Below are 17,688 nucleotides of genomic sequence, written 5' to 3' on the forward strand. Positions count from 1 at the left end.
CGGGCCGGGCATAAAAGCCTCATTTTTTAACGGGCTCCAAAAATTCTAGCCCAGCCCTGCTAAATCACGGGTTGGGTTTATAGTGAAAAAATCATACAAATCTCCCAACTCAATCCTCTAGTCAGTAGACATGTCAACATCCACCCGAATAGGATTCATTTTATGTGACACTATTTGTTTGAATGGAGTTTAAAAAGAATACAGACTTTTGAAATTTTTGGTATTAACTACATCGTGATATTTTTTTTGACTATAAAAGTATACCATAAAGGGTAATAAGAAGTTTAAACTTTAAAGTTAAATTGTTTCCAAGTGAACACACTAAAATAGGAAATAGTATCATATAAAATAGAACAAAGGAAGTAGTAAGTACTAGAAGTCAACATCGACACGACTGCATATTTCCACTTCTTATATACTCTCGTTTTTTCATCTTATATGACGGTGTTTGACCGAGTACAATATTTAAGAAAGATGAAGACTTGTGAAATTTATTATCTTATATATGTCATGATAATTATGAGACTGTAAAAGCACGTCATTAAGGCTATAATGAAAAGTTGAAAATTAAATTATTTTCAAATTTAAAAATGTCATTCTTTTTTAAACGGTAAACAAAAGTAATACCTAAATAGCTAAATTTCTCATTTCATGTCTTATCTTTCCTGAGGATCATTTTCTTTGCCCTTTCAAGTTAGTTTAGGGCATCTTTCTCCCATATTATTATGGTAAAATACCCATATAATGTTTTATCAATTAGTTTTGTAAGCATTCAAAATATCCCTAGTGCTGATAGTTTCATTAATAGATTATGCAATAGCTTTGGTTGTTAGTGAGATGATTATGCTTTTCTCATGTAGAATTTGTAGGAACTGACAAGATGCATACAAATAAAGAAAAGAGCCATCTCATGTTTCCAGAAAATTAAAGAGCTAGGGTCCTTTGACACTTGTTAGTTGTCTAGTCACAATCATAAAGAAAATAAATCACATGCTCCTAAATATTCCAGTAGTAGGTACGCCTAAAAAGACAGCACATTGTACGGACTATCTCGCATTCATGTAGAGTTCGAAAAAGGGTCGTATCCTGAGAAGTGTGATATAAGGTAATTCCAAAAGTTTTAATCCATGACTAGGGCTGACAACATAGTTAAAAGAAAACAATTAACCACTCATATTATCCACTAAAAAATGAGTTGGATTATAAACTTTTTAAAAATAAGTGAAATATGGATAAGAACTATATTATTCATTTAGAAAATGAATAAGCAATGGTCTAACTTTTATATTTATAAAGCCTCAAATTGGGGGTTCCTCAAATTATGGAGACTAGGAATTCTCCCAAAAGTGATCATATGTAAGAATTTATAGATAATATGATTACTCATATTATCCGCCGGTTAAACCATTTTTTATCCGTATTAAATATGGGTCGGGTCGGATAATTGATCCGTTTTTTCTGGCGTCTGGCACCTCTATGTCTTGTCCTCATCTCAGTGGAGTAGCAGCATTGCTGAAAAGCGCGCATCCCACTTGGTCCCCTGCAGTTATTAAATCAGCAATCATGACAACGGCTAATATAGTAAACCTCGCCAACGATCCCATCTTAGATGAAAGGCTACTTCGCCGTTGGTGCAGGACATGTCAATCCATCAAAAGCTAATGATCCAGGGCTAGTTTACGATACACGATTTAAGGACTACTTGCCTTATTTATGTGGTTTGAACTACACAAATCGACAGGTGGGAAATCTTCTACAACGTAGGGTGGATTGTAAACAAGTGAAAAGTATTCCTGAAGCGCAACTAAATTATCCTTCATTCTCCATCACACTCGGGACAAATTCTCAGACATATACGAGAACAGTAACTAACACTGGGAACGCTAAATCATCTTACAATGTGGAAATAGGTTCACCACCGGGTGTTTCTGTGATTGTTAAGCCCTCTACTCTAAAATTCTCGAAGTTGAACCAGAAGTTCAAATATCAAGTAACATTTTCAAAAAGAGCTAATAGCTCAAACAGTGGTATTGTTCAAGGATTCTTGAAATGGACTAGTAATAAGTACTCTGTAAGAAGTCCAATTGCAGTTGTGTTAGACACTACAATTGGTTTCTAGTTTAATTTCTATTTTTAGTAATTGGAACAATGTATAACAAGTCTATATATTAGTGGTTTCAATAAAAACTGTAGAATAAGTTCCAAAAGTATTCACATTTTATTTGGCCACACAGATTCAGTTGTTCTGTGAAATTATAATCCCACCTTCTATATCTGTTAGGTAATACCAAAATTTTGACATAAAATTTATACCGATATTAGTTAATACGAATCAGAGGCGGACTTATGTGTAACCTTGAGGGGTCATCAAACCTGGTAAATTTCGGCAGAAATCTTGTATTGTACACTTTGAAAATGGTTAATATAAATCACTTGGGGACACTGGTTGAGCAGAATACTGGTTCCCCCGTCGTGTTAAAATCCTGGATCCGCTTCTGACACCAATAACCAAACGGTGGATCTAAATTTAGTACTGAAATTAGTATCCTAATCCCAGTAACCAAACGACTCCTCGAAGTACCGGCCCTAAGCGGGCATCGAAGGTTAAGATGGTCAACTCATTGGAAATTCTTGAGTATTTATAGGCAACCAACATACCCTTTTAGAAAAGATTTCTTGATTCACAAACAGACATCTCCGGACAGGCCTGTTTGACCAAAAGATATTGAAACGTTTTTCATTAAATCAATTAAGAAAATTGAAGGGGTAAATCTCAGCCAAATATAATAAGATCTAGCTTGAAGGATGTTAAGAATGAGCAAGATGAATAATATTTCTTTGTATTTCAGGGTTGAACGACAAATTATCAATATGACAACTCTGAATGTAAAGAGATTTTGTAATAGATATTCCCAGCTTCAAGTAAAAGTCGTATATAGATCTTAGAATTGTGATCCCAGAAGCTCCCCTTTTTAAAGAGTGTCCGGTCCCCTTTTATAGGGGACAATCTCCCTTCTTACTCTCAAAAGAAAAAAGTACAACTTAAAGAATATTCCAAAGGCATATTCTCATTGTTTCCTATCATGCTAACACGACTACAAGTGTCGTGCGTTCGCTAGCCACTGTCGATCGTCGTTCATCATGACGATCCTTAGGAAGCGACATCGTAGGGACCTTGCTCTCTGCATTACTTGGTTTCGGTCGTGGTCGTCCAAATTTCGACCCATACAAGGCCCTTTCATAATAGACATAACTGTTTATTCGAATTTATAATTCAAATAAACTGATTTTCTGTCACAAATTAAAATTTAAAGTAAAATAATTAACTTTAGGATCCGACACGGCCCGCGCCCAAGTCAAATCCAAGTCTAAGTCTTTGATTATATAATATATAAATATAGAGTTTTTGACTAAAATTATCCCTTATCTATAGGAATAGGTTCATTTTTGTCCTTCAAATATAAACTAGAGCACCTTTAATCCTATAACTTTGTTAAACTAGAGCACCTTTGGTCACACTAACCTCACCAACTTAAAAACTAACGGAAGGGGCAAATTTTCTAATGGTGATTGCCTGAAGCTTCTCAAATGATTTCCTTATGGGTTCTGCAAATTTGATTAGTTCAAAATTGTGACATCCCCACCTTTACCCAAGGAGTAATTAATGTAGGAAACATATCTTTTTAAATTAACTATCCTACAGCAGCAACAACCAATCCTTTTAAGCAGAAACTTACATATCAAAAAATATATCTCCAGTCACTCTACTTTCTTGAGTTGCTTTCATATGGTCTTGGCTAGCAGGCTCTCTTCTTACCTACAATAAAGAAAAATATTATCATTAATATAATTAAATAAAGTGATATGTGTAATAAACTCATACCGGAACCTTTACAGGAGCAGAAGATGCAATAGGAAATGAGGGTTCTTGTCGCACCGTCTCATCATCATGAGAATCTGGATACACACGATTTAACTTGCAGGTTCTTTTGTTATGGCCTGGATTATGGCATAAGCTACAATCTAATTTTGTTTGCTTCCTTTTCATTTTTTGTCAACTTGCTCCAACTTCATCAGGCTCTTTTTTGCGAAGCTTTTGTTTTCTTCCTTTGGTACTTTGTCTTTCCAATCGTGGAAGCAAAGGAGGAATGTTATTCGACTTAGGCCACATCTCTTGACCATTCATAGGTAGAATAGAAAGTGCATAGATCATTCTATAAGTTTCTACCTTATAACAATCATCCACATATGAATTAATGTCATCATGTTTAGCCCAAATCGCGGCAATGGCATGCTTGCAAGGAATTCCTGTTAGATCCCATTTCCTACAACTGCATTTTCTATTTAGCAAATTCACAACCCACTTGTTCATTATACTTGTTCCTATTATCTCATAATTCCACTCATTTGACTTTCTGGGAATAAATTCAGCTGCTTTCGCTTGATTTTTGTGCAATACATCCTTAATCCTGGGGCAAATATCACCATCATTCCACTTGGTACCTTTATCCCTATTTGCTTGCATCCTTGTCATAAGGTGAGACCTTAACTTCTCCAGTAAAGTGATAATCGACTTATCTCTAGCCTCAATGATCATGCTATTAAAACATTCACACATATTATTGAGTAAGGTATCGCATTTCACAGTTTCAGGAAAGTGAGATTTAGACCATTCAGTATGCGACTTCTTCTTGAGCCAATGAGCAGCTTATGAATCTATATCAAAGATGTCAACCATGCAATCCTCAAACCACTTTACTGTTGTAGCCTTTGCAGCCTTCCAAAGGGCATTCCTGAGTGAGATACTACTGAATCCGGCCCTCTGCATTATGATAATGTCACTTGAACTCTAAGTTCCACACTAACGTGATCTCTGAATGCACCGATTGCCCAAGACCTATTTGAGCTTATGACCTTAAGATATCTTTGTGCAATATAAGAAGATGTGATTGCTTTGTTACGGTGGTTCCAAATCTTACAATCATGAGTGGGATTGTATGTTCTGATCTGAAATGTTCTATCTCAATGCATTCTTGAAGCTAGAATCTCTCATTTGCAATCTAGATGATCACAAGTTGCTCTCACTCTCGAGTTATCATTCTTGCACCACTTAATGTACTTCCCTTCATTAACTTCATGAGTTATTACAACATATTTGAACTCATGCTTGTTTTCAAATGTCAATTCTAATGCCAACACTGGTTTATCCCCGTCTGTTTTAGGATTGAACATCGGAAAGTTGAAACTCTCACTGTCAGAGTCACATTCTAAACTCTTTGTATCATCCGAGTCAACACAATATGTATCACCTTCTTCAGCAGTCATTTTTTTTCTTAACTTCTTCACTAACTTCATATATATGATTCACATTTTCATTATCATCTGAAAAATCATTTTCAGTAGAAACAAGTCGCATTCTATTCCCGTACCTCCTGCACTTCTGCCAAAAAGTAACAGAATCTCTCTCATAACCACATAGTTCTGCCATGGATTTGAATTGCGAGAGCTTCAACTCCATATGGTTAACATAATCAATAAAATCTATACGACCCCCAAGATAATATCTGCTAGGCTGATGCTTCATCGTACCACCATGTGTTACTTTTATACTGAAAAAAGAAGCCTCGTATGCATGGTCTGCCAACAACAACAACAACCCAGTATAATCCCACTTAGTGGGGTCTGGGGAGGGTAGTGTGTACGCAGACCTTACCCCTACCCTAGGGTAGAGAGACTGTTTCCAAATAGACCCCGGCATCCTTCCCTCCAAGAACTTCCCACCTTGCTCTTGGGGAGACTCGAACTCACAACCTCTCAGTTAGAAGTGGAGTTGCTTACCATTATAGTAACCCTGACGTTAGACCTTTTTCTAGTGGACACGTACAGAGTAATTTTATAAGAAGAAAAAGACACGTTAATATGGGTGGACCTAATTCGCCAACGATTAAAAAAGAGAGATAAAAGATTAGCAATGTTAGAAACAACTTTTTTATTCCTTATTGTTTGTCTCTATTCCAATATTTTTTATTCGAAAAGCTACTGCATATCACTGTATTGCACGAAGAATAGGAGAGATTTAATCTACTAACTTTATTATAATACAATGAAGCTCTCATGTGTTATATAATAATCATTAAATAAACTAAAGAATGAGAAATTGAATCAACTTACAGTAAAAAAAAAAAATCACAATTTCTTCAGTTTGATGAAAATCCAAATACTATTTCTTGCTAAAATCTTACTATAATTGGGTATTTCATTACCATGGCATCTAATAATCATTGCTGGAGATCAATAAATAAGCTTCTTCACTTTGAGTCCTCTTCTTGTTTTCAGTCATCGAAGCTTTTTTTGAGAGGCTAGGGTTTTTGGTAATGGGTTTCTTTGTCGATGGAATTGAGGGAAAATTGCAAATGGAACTGGTGGGTTTAGCATTTTCCAAAGTCACGTGAGTGTCACATGGGTTAGCACCGTTAGTTTTTAACTTGGTTCTGTTAGTAGACTAAAGGTGCTCTAGTTTAGCAAAGTTAAAGGATTAAAGATGCTCTAGTGGTAAATATTTTAAGAGAAACGTTAGGTCATCTCTTCTCATCATCTAAGTGTTGGTAGATAGAGTTTATCGATAAAATTACTGGTAAGAGGTAACAGGCATTCGATGGAACAATTAAGGTGCGTTCAGACAAATATGGACACCTCTGTTAATTTTTTTTTTAAAACCATAGTGCTTGATCTTTTACCATCATGTGACTATAATTGAGCCCAATTCAATTAATTTTGTTACCTTAGTAAATTTCCTAGAAAATAAGCCATGCTTATTAGTAAATTAAGAAGCATTGTACTTTACAGAGTATACAAATTTCCAAACACAATCCACTAGTCAGGAGACATGTCAACATCCACCCTGATGTCTATTCCATTTCTTATATAATTCCTAAGATTCATTTTATGTGGCACTGTTTGTTTGAACGGAGTTTAAAAAGAATAAAGACTTTTTAAACTTATGGTATTAACTACATCATGACATTTTTGCGGCTAAAAGGCATATCATAAAGGGTAATGAGAAGTTTAAACTCTAAAGTTAAATTGTTTTTAAATATATAAATATGGCATTATTTTTAGAACATACTAAATAGGAAATAGTATTACATAAAATGAAACAAAGAAAGTAGTAAGTACTAGAAGTCAAGTAGTCAACATCCACATGGCTACTTCCGATCCACTTCTTATATACTCTCTTCTTTTCATTTTATATGACAGTGTTTGACTGAGCACAATATTTATGAAAGATGAATATTTTTGATATTTAGTGTCTTACATATGTCATGACAATGAGACTATAAAAGTATATCATTAAGGATAAAATGAAATATTAGAAATTAAATTATTTTTAAATTTAAAAACGTATCATTCTTTCTTAAACAGTCAAAAAAAGAGTGTTGCCTAAATAGCTCAATTTCTCATTTCATGTCTTATCTTTCTTGATGATTATTTTCTTTTCCCTTTCAAGTTAGTTTAGGGCATCTTTCTCCCATATTATTATGGTAAAATACACATATAATGTCTTATCAATTAGTTTTGTATTCATTCAAAATATCTTTAGTGATGATAGTTTCATTAATATATTGTGCACTAGCTTTGGTTGTTAGTGAGATGATTATGCTTTTCTCATGTAGAATTTGCAGGAACTGACAAGATACATACAAATAAAGAAAAGAGCCATCTCATGTTTCCAGAAAATTAAAGAGCTAGGGTCCTTTGCCACTTGTTATTTGTCTAGTCACAAGCATAAAGAGAATAAATCACATGCTCCTAGATATTCCAGTAGTAGGTACACCTAAAAAATGCAACACATGCAGTGCACGAACTATCCTGTATTCACGTAGTGTTCGAGAAAGAATCGCACCCTGAAGAGTATAATATAGGCTGATTCCACGATTTCAACCCATGACCTATATGGCACACAAAAGACTTCCCTTTACTTAAAAAACATATGCAAATAAATCTTTATATATATATATATATATATATATATATATATATATATATATATACACATACATACATACACATACACACACACACACGAGCAAATTCGTGCACATCTCGACTAATTGGATACCTCGTGTTACACCCCATTTTTTCATACGTGAGAGTATGTCGTAAGTCAACTGATGTAAGCTTAGAAATAAGATTCTATTGGAAGCAAATAAAGTAAGTTAATCATGTTACCTTAGAGGTTACAAATATTTAAGATCATGAATAACAAGTACCAAGATGGTTGGAAAGGCTTAGAAGCTAAGCAAATTGAAGAAAATAAGTTTCGTCGAAAGTCGATAAGTTTGGAATGTTATAACATGCACTTTGGGGTGAGACTAGGGTTCTTAACGTGATAAGGAGGTTATGTTATAAGTTATTTTAGGTTTATGATAGTTGTATGTTACGTTTTGAAGTCAAGCGAGTTGTGGAACAAAAGTTGGCAAAGGTCATCACAAGTTGCTTTTATAAATGTGCTAAACATTAGGTCAAATGTAGTGGAGCTTTTCTCCCAATATACCTGGAATTACAGGATGATCCACATATCAAATTGAAGATCTATGAGTCTAATTTCTAATGCATTAAATGGTTTGTCAATACGATATCGGAGTAGAGAGATATTTGCAGTTTTGCGAGACTACACAGACTGTATAAGTGGCAAGTAGGTGTGTCACTAAAGCTTTTTGAGCAATACATTTTGTGTGTTATATGAGGTCTTTTTGGGATATATTATATGAAGGTATTGGAATCTAGTTTTCAACGCTCTTAACTGTTTGCTCATATGACACACGGATAAAAAGTTATAAGCGTTGGAAGAAGGACCAATGCTAGGGTGCCAAGTAGCACCTTTTTGACTTTTCAACAAAATGGATATTTACATCCCTTATCTTGTCTCTTTCCCCATTTTTCCAGAAAGCACGACGAAATAACACCTCTAACCTTCCCCTCAATCTCTCCACAAGGGTTTCCAACAAGATTATCATCCGGGGCACGAAATCAAGTAGCGATAACATTAAAATGATCCCTACGACGTAAGTATCGCTATATTGCCTCTCTTTTTCTTTGTAGTTTGAGTTTTCGAAGATATTTAATAGTTAATAAAATGCCTTATTTCTGTATTTAAGCTTTTAAATATAAAGGAAGGTTGATAAATACATTTTGTAATAGCTAGAACCCACGGGACGGTGATCGGAAGTCGTGAGTTCGAATTATTCGACTTGTTGTGGGCTGTTTTTGGGCTATTTCGTGTTGCTTTTGGGCTGTATATTTTGTTGTTATTTAATGGAGTTTTGGAGGAGAAATTGTGTGGAGAAACACCAAATAATGGAGAAATGGTGGATTAGTCGTTCTTTGTAACATTTTCGGCGTGTTTGACATTACTATAGTTGTCGTTTTAGGTATGAAGTGATTGGGGTGTATTGAGCTGTTGTAAGCTAAATGTAACATGGATTTAGACTTTTATCCACTGTAGGAGGTTATTATATTGTGTTCTTGATTCTTGTTAAGATTATCTTGGCAATGATTAAGTTAAACAACTAGTGAATAAAGTTTCTAATTGAGGATAACTGGAGTTGTGAATTGTTTTCCATGTTATAAATATATAGTATAAGGATCGAATCATTGATGAATGAATTAATTATCATGTTAATGATACTATTAAGTTAAAGTAAGAAGCCTATAAGGGGTAATATGGGTATATGAATTCCAATTGGAGTTTGACGCTCGTTGTGAAGTAGTTGTGACTTGTTGTTATTTTATGGTGTCTTGTTATTGATAATTATGTATTGCTGGATTTCTTTGGTCATTGTTGTTGGTATATGGTACTGGAGGAGGCTCTTGTTACTGGGGAGATGCTGCCCAAATTTACATAAACGAGCTACTAGTTTAAGTTGCGAACATAGCCTTTACTCAACACTAATTTTGAATCTCCTTATGCTATGATAGATTGAGTTGAGTTATTTGAAGAATTACTTGGAAGGTATTAAGGACTCAATGGAGTTAAGGTATGTTAAGGCAATCCCTTATTTCTTTTGGCATGATCTAAAGTGAAATGAATACGCTATTTCATAACGGATCTACTCCTAGCAACTAAGGTTGTCCATGTTGTTCTTTCCTTATAAATTTATTCTAAGCAAGTGCGTATGATCCTTGAATCCTACTGAGGTTAATACTGAGGGTATGGATGTCCATAATGTTAATCGAAGGTGCAATGACCTTAAGTCACTCGGAAAGGTTTAGAACGTGATTCCATGAGTCTAGCATGCATTATATATAGTATCTATTTTACTCTACCGAGCCGCGCTATAGTCAGTTGGGTACGACACCTATTGTGCAACCACTGATCAGTTGTGTTTATCGAGCTCCGCGTGGCCGGGTACGATTCTACCAAGCTTTATGATGGCCGGGTATGTTTTTACCGAGTCCTCTTTGAGGCCGGGTACGATATGATGATGATGATGCCCACAAAGGCGTATATTTTTAAAAGTTTATGTATATATATGTATTATGCATTTTATATCAGTAGCCCCCAAGAGGCACTCAGATGTTCCAGGTTGTATCTCCTCTATCTCACTTTATATTACAGTTCTTATTTATGATTTCCTGCCTTACATACTCGGTACTTTATTCGTACTGACATCCCTTCTGCCTGGGGATGCTGCGTTTCATGCCCGCAGGTCCCGATAGACAGGTTGACATTCCTACTAGTAGGCTATCAGCTCAGCGAAAGGTGTTGGTGTACTCCACTTGCTCCGGAGTTGCCTATTTGGTCAATATGATTTGGACATGTATTGATTGGTATGGCGGGCCCCTGTCCCGACCTTTATGATGTGTATGTACTCTTAGAGGCTTGTAGACGGATGTCATGTATATGAAAGATTGAATGGCCTTATCGACCTATGTTCAGTATACGAGTGTTCATTTTGGTCTTGTAGGACCGTATGTCACATGTATGAGTTTCTACATCATATTGGGTTGTCATATGTCTAGTATTTTTTTATGTTTTATTCTGATTATCTCATGACGACCCTTTGGGCCTATTTACCCATGATAGTATAATAAGAAATGAAAAGCTACGTTGGTACTCGATTGAGTAAGGTACCGGGTACCCGTCACGGTCCTCCTATTTGGGTCGTGACAAAAGTGGTATCAGAGCAGTTCTGTCCTAAGGAGTTTACAAACCGGGTCTAGTAGAGTCTTGTTTATGGGTGTGTTGTGCACCACACTTATAAGCAGGAGGCTACAGGGCATTTAGGACTATCACTCTTTCTTCTTACTCTAGATCGTGTGGTAGATCTCAGTTGTAAGAATTCAAACTCTTAGATTCTATTTAATTTATAATACAATGAAATCTACATCCAGAAAGAAGATGGTTGGTAAGAGATTGAATGTGGTTATGGAAAAGTTGAGTCAGAGGAACTTGATTTTGCATTAAGCTTATGATGAGTAAATGTGAGGTCTTCTGCAGATCATGTGTGTACTAAGACGTGTAAGTTTCTTGATAAAGAACCCTAAGGCATTCTATCCACCCATATGGTAAAAAGTAATAAGAGAATCAGAAGGTAGATACAAGATACAACAAGTAAAAGAAGCAAGGTGAAGAAGGGTACGAGTTATCCAGTTAGTGAGATTATCAGTATTTACAATTCATGTAGAGAAATATAACCATTCTGAGTTACTTTCAACAGTAACAGGGATATATACAATTGGACACATCCATCTTAATTATGCCCTATAGGAGCTAACAAATATAGTTTAAAAGAAGGATGGGATATTAAGATCCAGCTGGGGTTAGAGTAACCCAAATTTGTGGATGGATTGTTATCATTAGCTAACATTTTTGAAGGATAGTGAAAACATGGTAACAGATCTCCTTGCGGGATACCCAGATGGTGCACTCTAGAATAGTACAATCATATATGAATACTAGAATGCTCAGAAATTTCAGAAGATAGGCAGTGGAATCCTAGAAGGGATAAATATTTACCTTAGTATGACTCTCGCCCCTAGTAAAAGAGAGAAGGAGAGAGAGAGAGAGAATTTTAGGCATCCCGAAGAGCTAGTGAGATGAAGCAAGAGGAGCTAAAAGCGAAGAATGTTTTGTTGAAGTTTTCAGGATAAAGTGATAAACAGAAATATTAGCAAGAGAATAAGAAGAGAGTAAATAAAGTATTATGAGTAAAAGGTGATAAATGGGTGATAACGGTAAATCAAAATTTGACACGATGATAAAGTCTATAGTCAAGCGAAGGAAAAGACAAGAGGTGACAGACCTTGAGACAATAATAGAGTATAGGCCAACGGCTATATCCTCATTCAAGAATTGAGCTGGTGACTCGAACGTCATTACCAGAAGGAAAAATTAGATCCCCGTAGTAATAAAATTTAGTATGGGATAGTAAACAAGATAAAACCGAACATGAATTAGGGACCAGAGGATTTGATAATAGTCGACATTGTGATAACTTCATCGATCGCATTCCGACAATAATAGAATAGACAACGGACGAATAACCTTTAAAGGTCATTTAGGAAGACGCTTCCCTAAAGAAAACACTCTGAGCAGAGTTAATCTTAAGGGACTATATGTGCCAGTTCCACTAGGTGTTACCTTCATGCATAAGAAATTCAGTTATCCCTGGTACAGAAGGGTTACCATAGGGCAAGTAAGGGTCATTGGTATAGCGGGGCCCTGTCCCGACCTTTGTGATGTGTATGTACTCTTAGAGGCTTGTAGACAGATGTCATGTATATGAAAGATTGAATGGCCTTATCGGCCTATGTTCAGTGTACGAGTGTTCATTTTGGTCTTGTAGGACCGTATGTCACATGTATGAATTTCTACATCATATTGGGTTGCCCTATGTCTAGTATTCCTTTATGTTTTATTCTGATTATCTCATGACGACCATTTTGGCCCATTTAGCCATGATAGTATGATAAGAAATGAAAAGCTACATTGGTACTCGGTTGAGTAAGGTACCGGGTGCCCGTCACGGTCCTCCTATTTGGGTCGTGACACCTCGGGTATTTCTCATCAACACATGCATCGTAAAAATAACTCTACTCACTAAGGTTTAAACTAATATATATATATATATATATATATATATACACACACACACACGAGCGAATTTGTGTACATCTCGACTAATTGGATACCTCGAATATCTCTCATCAACATATGCATCGTAAAAATAACTCTACTCACTAAAGTTTAAACTAGCTATTGAAAAGAAATCATCTAATGTTGCTTGCCTTTTCTTGAATTTGCGCTCCCTATAAAAAACGACTCTGTTCCAAGAGTGAAAAAAACATAAAATATCAAAAAAAAAAAAAAAAAAAAAAAAAGTCTTTGTGGCCTATATTAAGGGAAAATATGTTGACTCACCTGAGCTACTTGGAAGATGTATTTACTCATTAGATGGAATACTGTAACATGTTGCCCACTTGAGAATTCAAAAGAATTGAGCATTTTATGTAGGAAAAAGTGTACATCAATAATATCAGATAATAAGTCCACCATCAAATAATTGACTAAAGTAACATCAAATGCAAAAAGAAGTCAAAGTTATCAACTTTAGAACGTTAAAATATGAAAAATATTGAGAAAGCATGGCGGCTAATTGGCGGGGTTCTTAATATATTATGGTGCAACTTTATGTATTACAACTTTATTATTCAAAAAATAAATGATTTTAAAGCCAACCAACTTCATTTAGGGAAACATAAAAGGAGAGTCATTCTTTAAATTTAATAGACAATTCTCAAGATTACTATCAAAAAATTCTTCGAAGGTCAGTGGTCGCACTCAGGGGCGGATTTAGGGGCGCAAGGGGTTCATCCGAACCCCCTTCGCCGAAAAATTACACTGTATATATAAGGCAAAATCTGTTTTTTACCTTTATATATTAAGTTTTAAACCCCCTTAACACAATCCTAAAGTGTAGTTTAGTGGTCAAGGGGGTTCAAAATCTACATAAGATCATGAGTTCAATTCCCACTAGCTACAAAAAAATTTTTTGAACCCCCTTCGTGGAGATCTTGCCTCCGCCACTGGTTGTTCGAAATTTGGTGAATAATGGGTTGAGCCTTTACCTTTCTTCACTTAATTACAATTAACTCATACATCACGTGTATCAGAACTCTTAGGGGCACTCATTCACATCATTATCCTTTCTTCTCCTTTTTTGAAATCTTTCTTTTAGTTTTAATTCTTTTCTTCTCGTAATAATTGTTCTCCTCTTTCGACCAAAGATAAAATTAAAAATTAAAATAAAATTTGTACTATAATTAACATGAGGGCTTTACTGATTAAATAATTCAAAAGCCACCCAACTTGCCGCATATATCTTGAACATAGCCAGCCGCCAGAGCACTATATATACACTAGTTCAAACAATGCAAAGTATCAACTACACTTACCTTAGTACAAAATGTTTTAGCTCATATTATTTCATAAAATATCAAGAAAATAGAAATATCCCAACCCATTTACAGCCATGAAAATCTTGAAAATTTTCTTGGTTTTTTCCATACTTGGTTGTTTGTCATGGCCTAGCATTCAAGGCGATTTAACGACTTATATAGTACAAGTTGAATCCCCAAAAAGCCAAATTTCCACTCAATCTTTATCAGATCAGGATCTTGAGGGCTGGTACCGATCTTTTTTACCAAATACCATAGCGAGCACGAGCTCAAATGAAGAAGAAGAGCCACGTTTAGTGTATTCATATCGCAACGTGATGAAAGGTTTTGCAGCAAGATTATCAGCAGAGGAAGTGAAGGAAATGGAGAAGAAAGAGGGGTTTATATCTGCATGGCCAGAGAGGATATTGTCGTTACACACTACGCGTACTCCAAGTTTTCTTGGATTGCAACAGAACGAAGGTGTATGGCGACATTCCAATTATGGGAAAGGTGTGATTATTGGTGTCTTGGACACTGGTATTTCTCCTGACCATCCTTCATTTAGCGACGAAGGAATGCCTCCTCCGCCTGCTAAATGGAAAGGCAAGTGTGAATCAAACTTCACTACAAAATGTAACAACAAGCTCATTGGCGCGAGGACTTTTCCACAAGCCAATGGCTCGCCAATAGATGATAATGGACATGGCACACATACTGCTGGCACTGCTGCCGGAGGTTTTGTGAAAGGTGCCAATGTGTTCGGGAATGCTAATGGCACTGCAGTTGGGATTGCCCCTCTTGCTCACCTCGCCATTTATAAGGTTTGCGATTCTTTTGGTTGCTCTGATAGTGGCATTTTATCTGCCATGGACGCGGCTATTGATGATGGAGTTGATATCTTATCGCTTTCCCTTGGTGGAAGTACTAATCCATTCCATAGTGATCCTATTGCACTTGGTGCGTATAGTGCAACACAAAGAGGTATTCTTGTAAGTTGCTCTGCTGGTAATAACGGTCCATTTGAGAGCACTGTTGTAAATGAAGCCCCGTGGATTCTCACTGTAGGCGCGAGCACTCTTGACAGGAAAATTAAGGCTACTGTTAGGCTTGGAAATAAAGAAGAATTTGAAGGCGAATCAGCTTTCCATCCAAAGGTTTCCAAGACAAAATTCTTCCCTTTGTTTAATCCTGGAGAAAATTCAACAGACTCTGATAACTCTTTTTGCGGACCAGGGCTAACTGACCTCAGCCGTGCTATTAAAGGTAAAATAGTTTTGTGCATTGCAGGTGGTGGTTTTAACAGGATTGAAAAAGGACAAGCTGTAAAGAACGCTGGAGGCGTTGGCATGATTCTCATTAATCGGCCTCAGGATGGTTTAACTAAATCAGCTGATGCTCATGTCCTTCCGGCCCTGGATGTTGCTTCTTTTGATGGAAATAATATTATCGAGTATATGAAATCAACAATGAAGCCTGTTGCTAGAATTACATTCCAAGGAACGATAATAGGCGATAAGAATGCTCCAGTGCTTGCTGGTTTTTCTTCTCGTGGCCCGAGCATAGCTAGTCCTGGAATCTTGAAACCTGATATTATTGGTCCTGGTGTTAATATCCTCGCAGCTTGGCCTACTTCTGTCGAAAACAAAACCAACACAAAATCTACCTTCAACATAATTTCTGGTACCTCTATGTCATGTCCTCACCTTAGCGGAGTTGCAGCATTGTTAAAAAGCGCGCACCCCACTTGGTCCCCTGCAGCTATTAAATCAGCAATCATGACAACGGCTGACATAGTCAATCTTAGCAACGAATCCCTCCTAGACGAAATGCTCTCTCCTGCTAGAATCTTCGCCTATGGATCAGGACATGTCAATCCATCACGAGCAAATGATCCAGGACTAGTTTACGATACACAATTCAAGGACTACATACCTTATTTATGTGGTTTAAATTACACAGATCGACAGATGGGAAGCCTTCTACAACGCAAAACAAGTTGCTCGAAAGTGAAAAGTATTCCTGAAGCACAGCTAAATTACCCTTCATTTTCCATTTCTCTTGGAGCAAATCAACAAACATACACAAGAACAGTGACAAACGTCGGGGAGGCAAAATCATCTTATCGCGTGGAGATAGTTTCACCACGAAGTGTTTCCGTTGTTGTTAAGCCTTCAACTTTAAAATTTACGAAGTTAAATCAGAAGTTGACATACCGAGTGACATTTTCCACAACAACAAACATCACAAACATGGAAGTTGTTCATGGATACTTGAAATGGACAAGTAATAAGCATTTTGTAAGAAGTCCAATTGCTGTTATTCTACAAGAGCCTGAAACACCAGAAGATTAATGTCTTTTCTTTTTAATAATTTGTTCAATTTATAATAAGCCTGTATTAATGGCTTGTATCCAAAATGTAGAATGAGTGCAAAAATTGCTCATGTTTTATTCTACTGGTGTTATTTCCTTTCTGGTATGGACTAATATTTCTATTTCAATGTTCATTACTCCCTCCGTTCCAGTTTATGTGAACCTATTTTCTTTTTGGTCCGTTCCAAAAAGAATGACTCTTTTCTAAATTTGGTAACAATTTAACTTAAACTTCCAATTCTACCCTTAATGAGAAGCTTTTATAACCACAAAAATACTCTGGACCCCTTTCTGACATGTTTATGATCACAAATTCCAAAAATCTTCATTTTTTCTTAAACTACGTGCCCAGTCAAACAAGTTCAGATTGAAATGGAATGGAGGGAATACTTTTTATTTAAGCATTGGCTTTTGACATCTTTTATTTAGGTGGATTTCACTTTTCCTGACTTTACCCTAAAATTTAGCATATAAAATGACAACTCAGTGTACAAAGCATTTCGCGTTTATGCAGGGCCTGGAAAAGGGCCGCACCCCAAGAGGGTGTCATGTAGGCAGCCTACCCTGATACAAGCATCAGTAGCCGATTTCACGGCTCGAACTCCTGACCTAGGTCACAAAGAGACAACTTTACCGTTGCTTCAAGGCTTGCACAATATGGTACTTAAACTATACTATGATTGTCTTCCATCTGCTGATTTGCGACGGTTTTAATTTTTAGATAAGATAATTCACATAAATTCAATACAGTAGATTAACAAAATATGTATTTCTACGTATTTGGTTAAAAAGAGATCAGGTATTTTGTGAAAGAACGTGTTTAAAAACATAAAATGAATATGCAATTAAGTAGTAAAAATAAGTTCTTGGATTTC

At 36.1% G+C, this 17,688-nt stretch overlaps 1 protein-coding gene and 2 long non-coding RNA genes across 3 annotated transcripts; 2 read left to right on the top strand and 1 right to left on the bottom strand.

Annotated features, from left to right (window-relative positions):
* Positions 1–1,460: 1,460 nt before the first annotated feature.
* Positions 1,461–6,387, bottom strand: LOC104218305 (uncharacterized). Its single transcript, XR_708958.2, has 3 exons — positions 6,264–6,387; positions 3,738–3,817; positions 1,461–1,540 (listed from the first exon to the last, which is right to left on the bottom strand). It is a non-coding gene; the product is annotated as an uncharacterized lncRNA (long non-coding RNA).
* Positions 6,388–8,979: 2,592 nt separating this feature from the next.
* On the top strand, positions 8,980–10,915 carry LOC138884108 (uncharacterized). Its single transcript, XR_011404224.1, has 3 exons — positions 8,980–9,065; positions 9,979–10,037; positions 10,710–10,915. It is a non-coding gene; the product is annotated as an uncharacterized lncRNA (long non-coding RNA).
* Positions 10,916–14,448: 3,533 nt separating this feature from the next.
* On the top strand, positions 14,449–16,894 carry LOC104218302 (subtilisin-like protease). Its single transcript, XM_009768757.2, has one exon. The coding sequence runs from the start codon at positions 14,535–14,537 to the stop codon at positions 16,791–16,793; it is 2,259 nt and encodes a 752-aa protein (XP_009767059.1). The 5' UTR covers positions 14,449–14,534; the 3' UTR covers positions 16,794–16,894.
* Positions 16,895–17,688: the final 794 nt, after the last annotated feature.

This window comes from Nicotiana sylvestris, chromosome 12 (assembly GCF_000393655.2).
Source record: "Nicotiana sylvestris chromosome 12, ASM39365v2, whole genome shotgun sequence".
In the NCBI taxonomy this organism is placed as follows: domain Eukaryota; kingdom Viridiplantae; phylum Streptophyta; class Magnoliopsida; order Solanales; family Solanaceae; genus Nicotiana; species Nicotiana sylvestris.

What these genes read in the sequence shown, in the direction of transcription:
- LOC104218302 (XM_009768757.2), top strand. Translation starts at nt 14,535, where the DNA reads ATGAAAATCTTGAAAATTTTCTTGGTTTTTTCCATACTTGGTTGTTTG.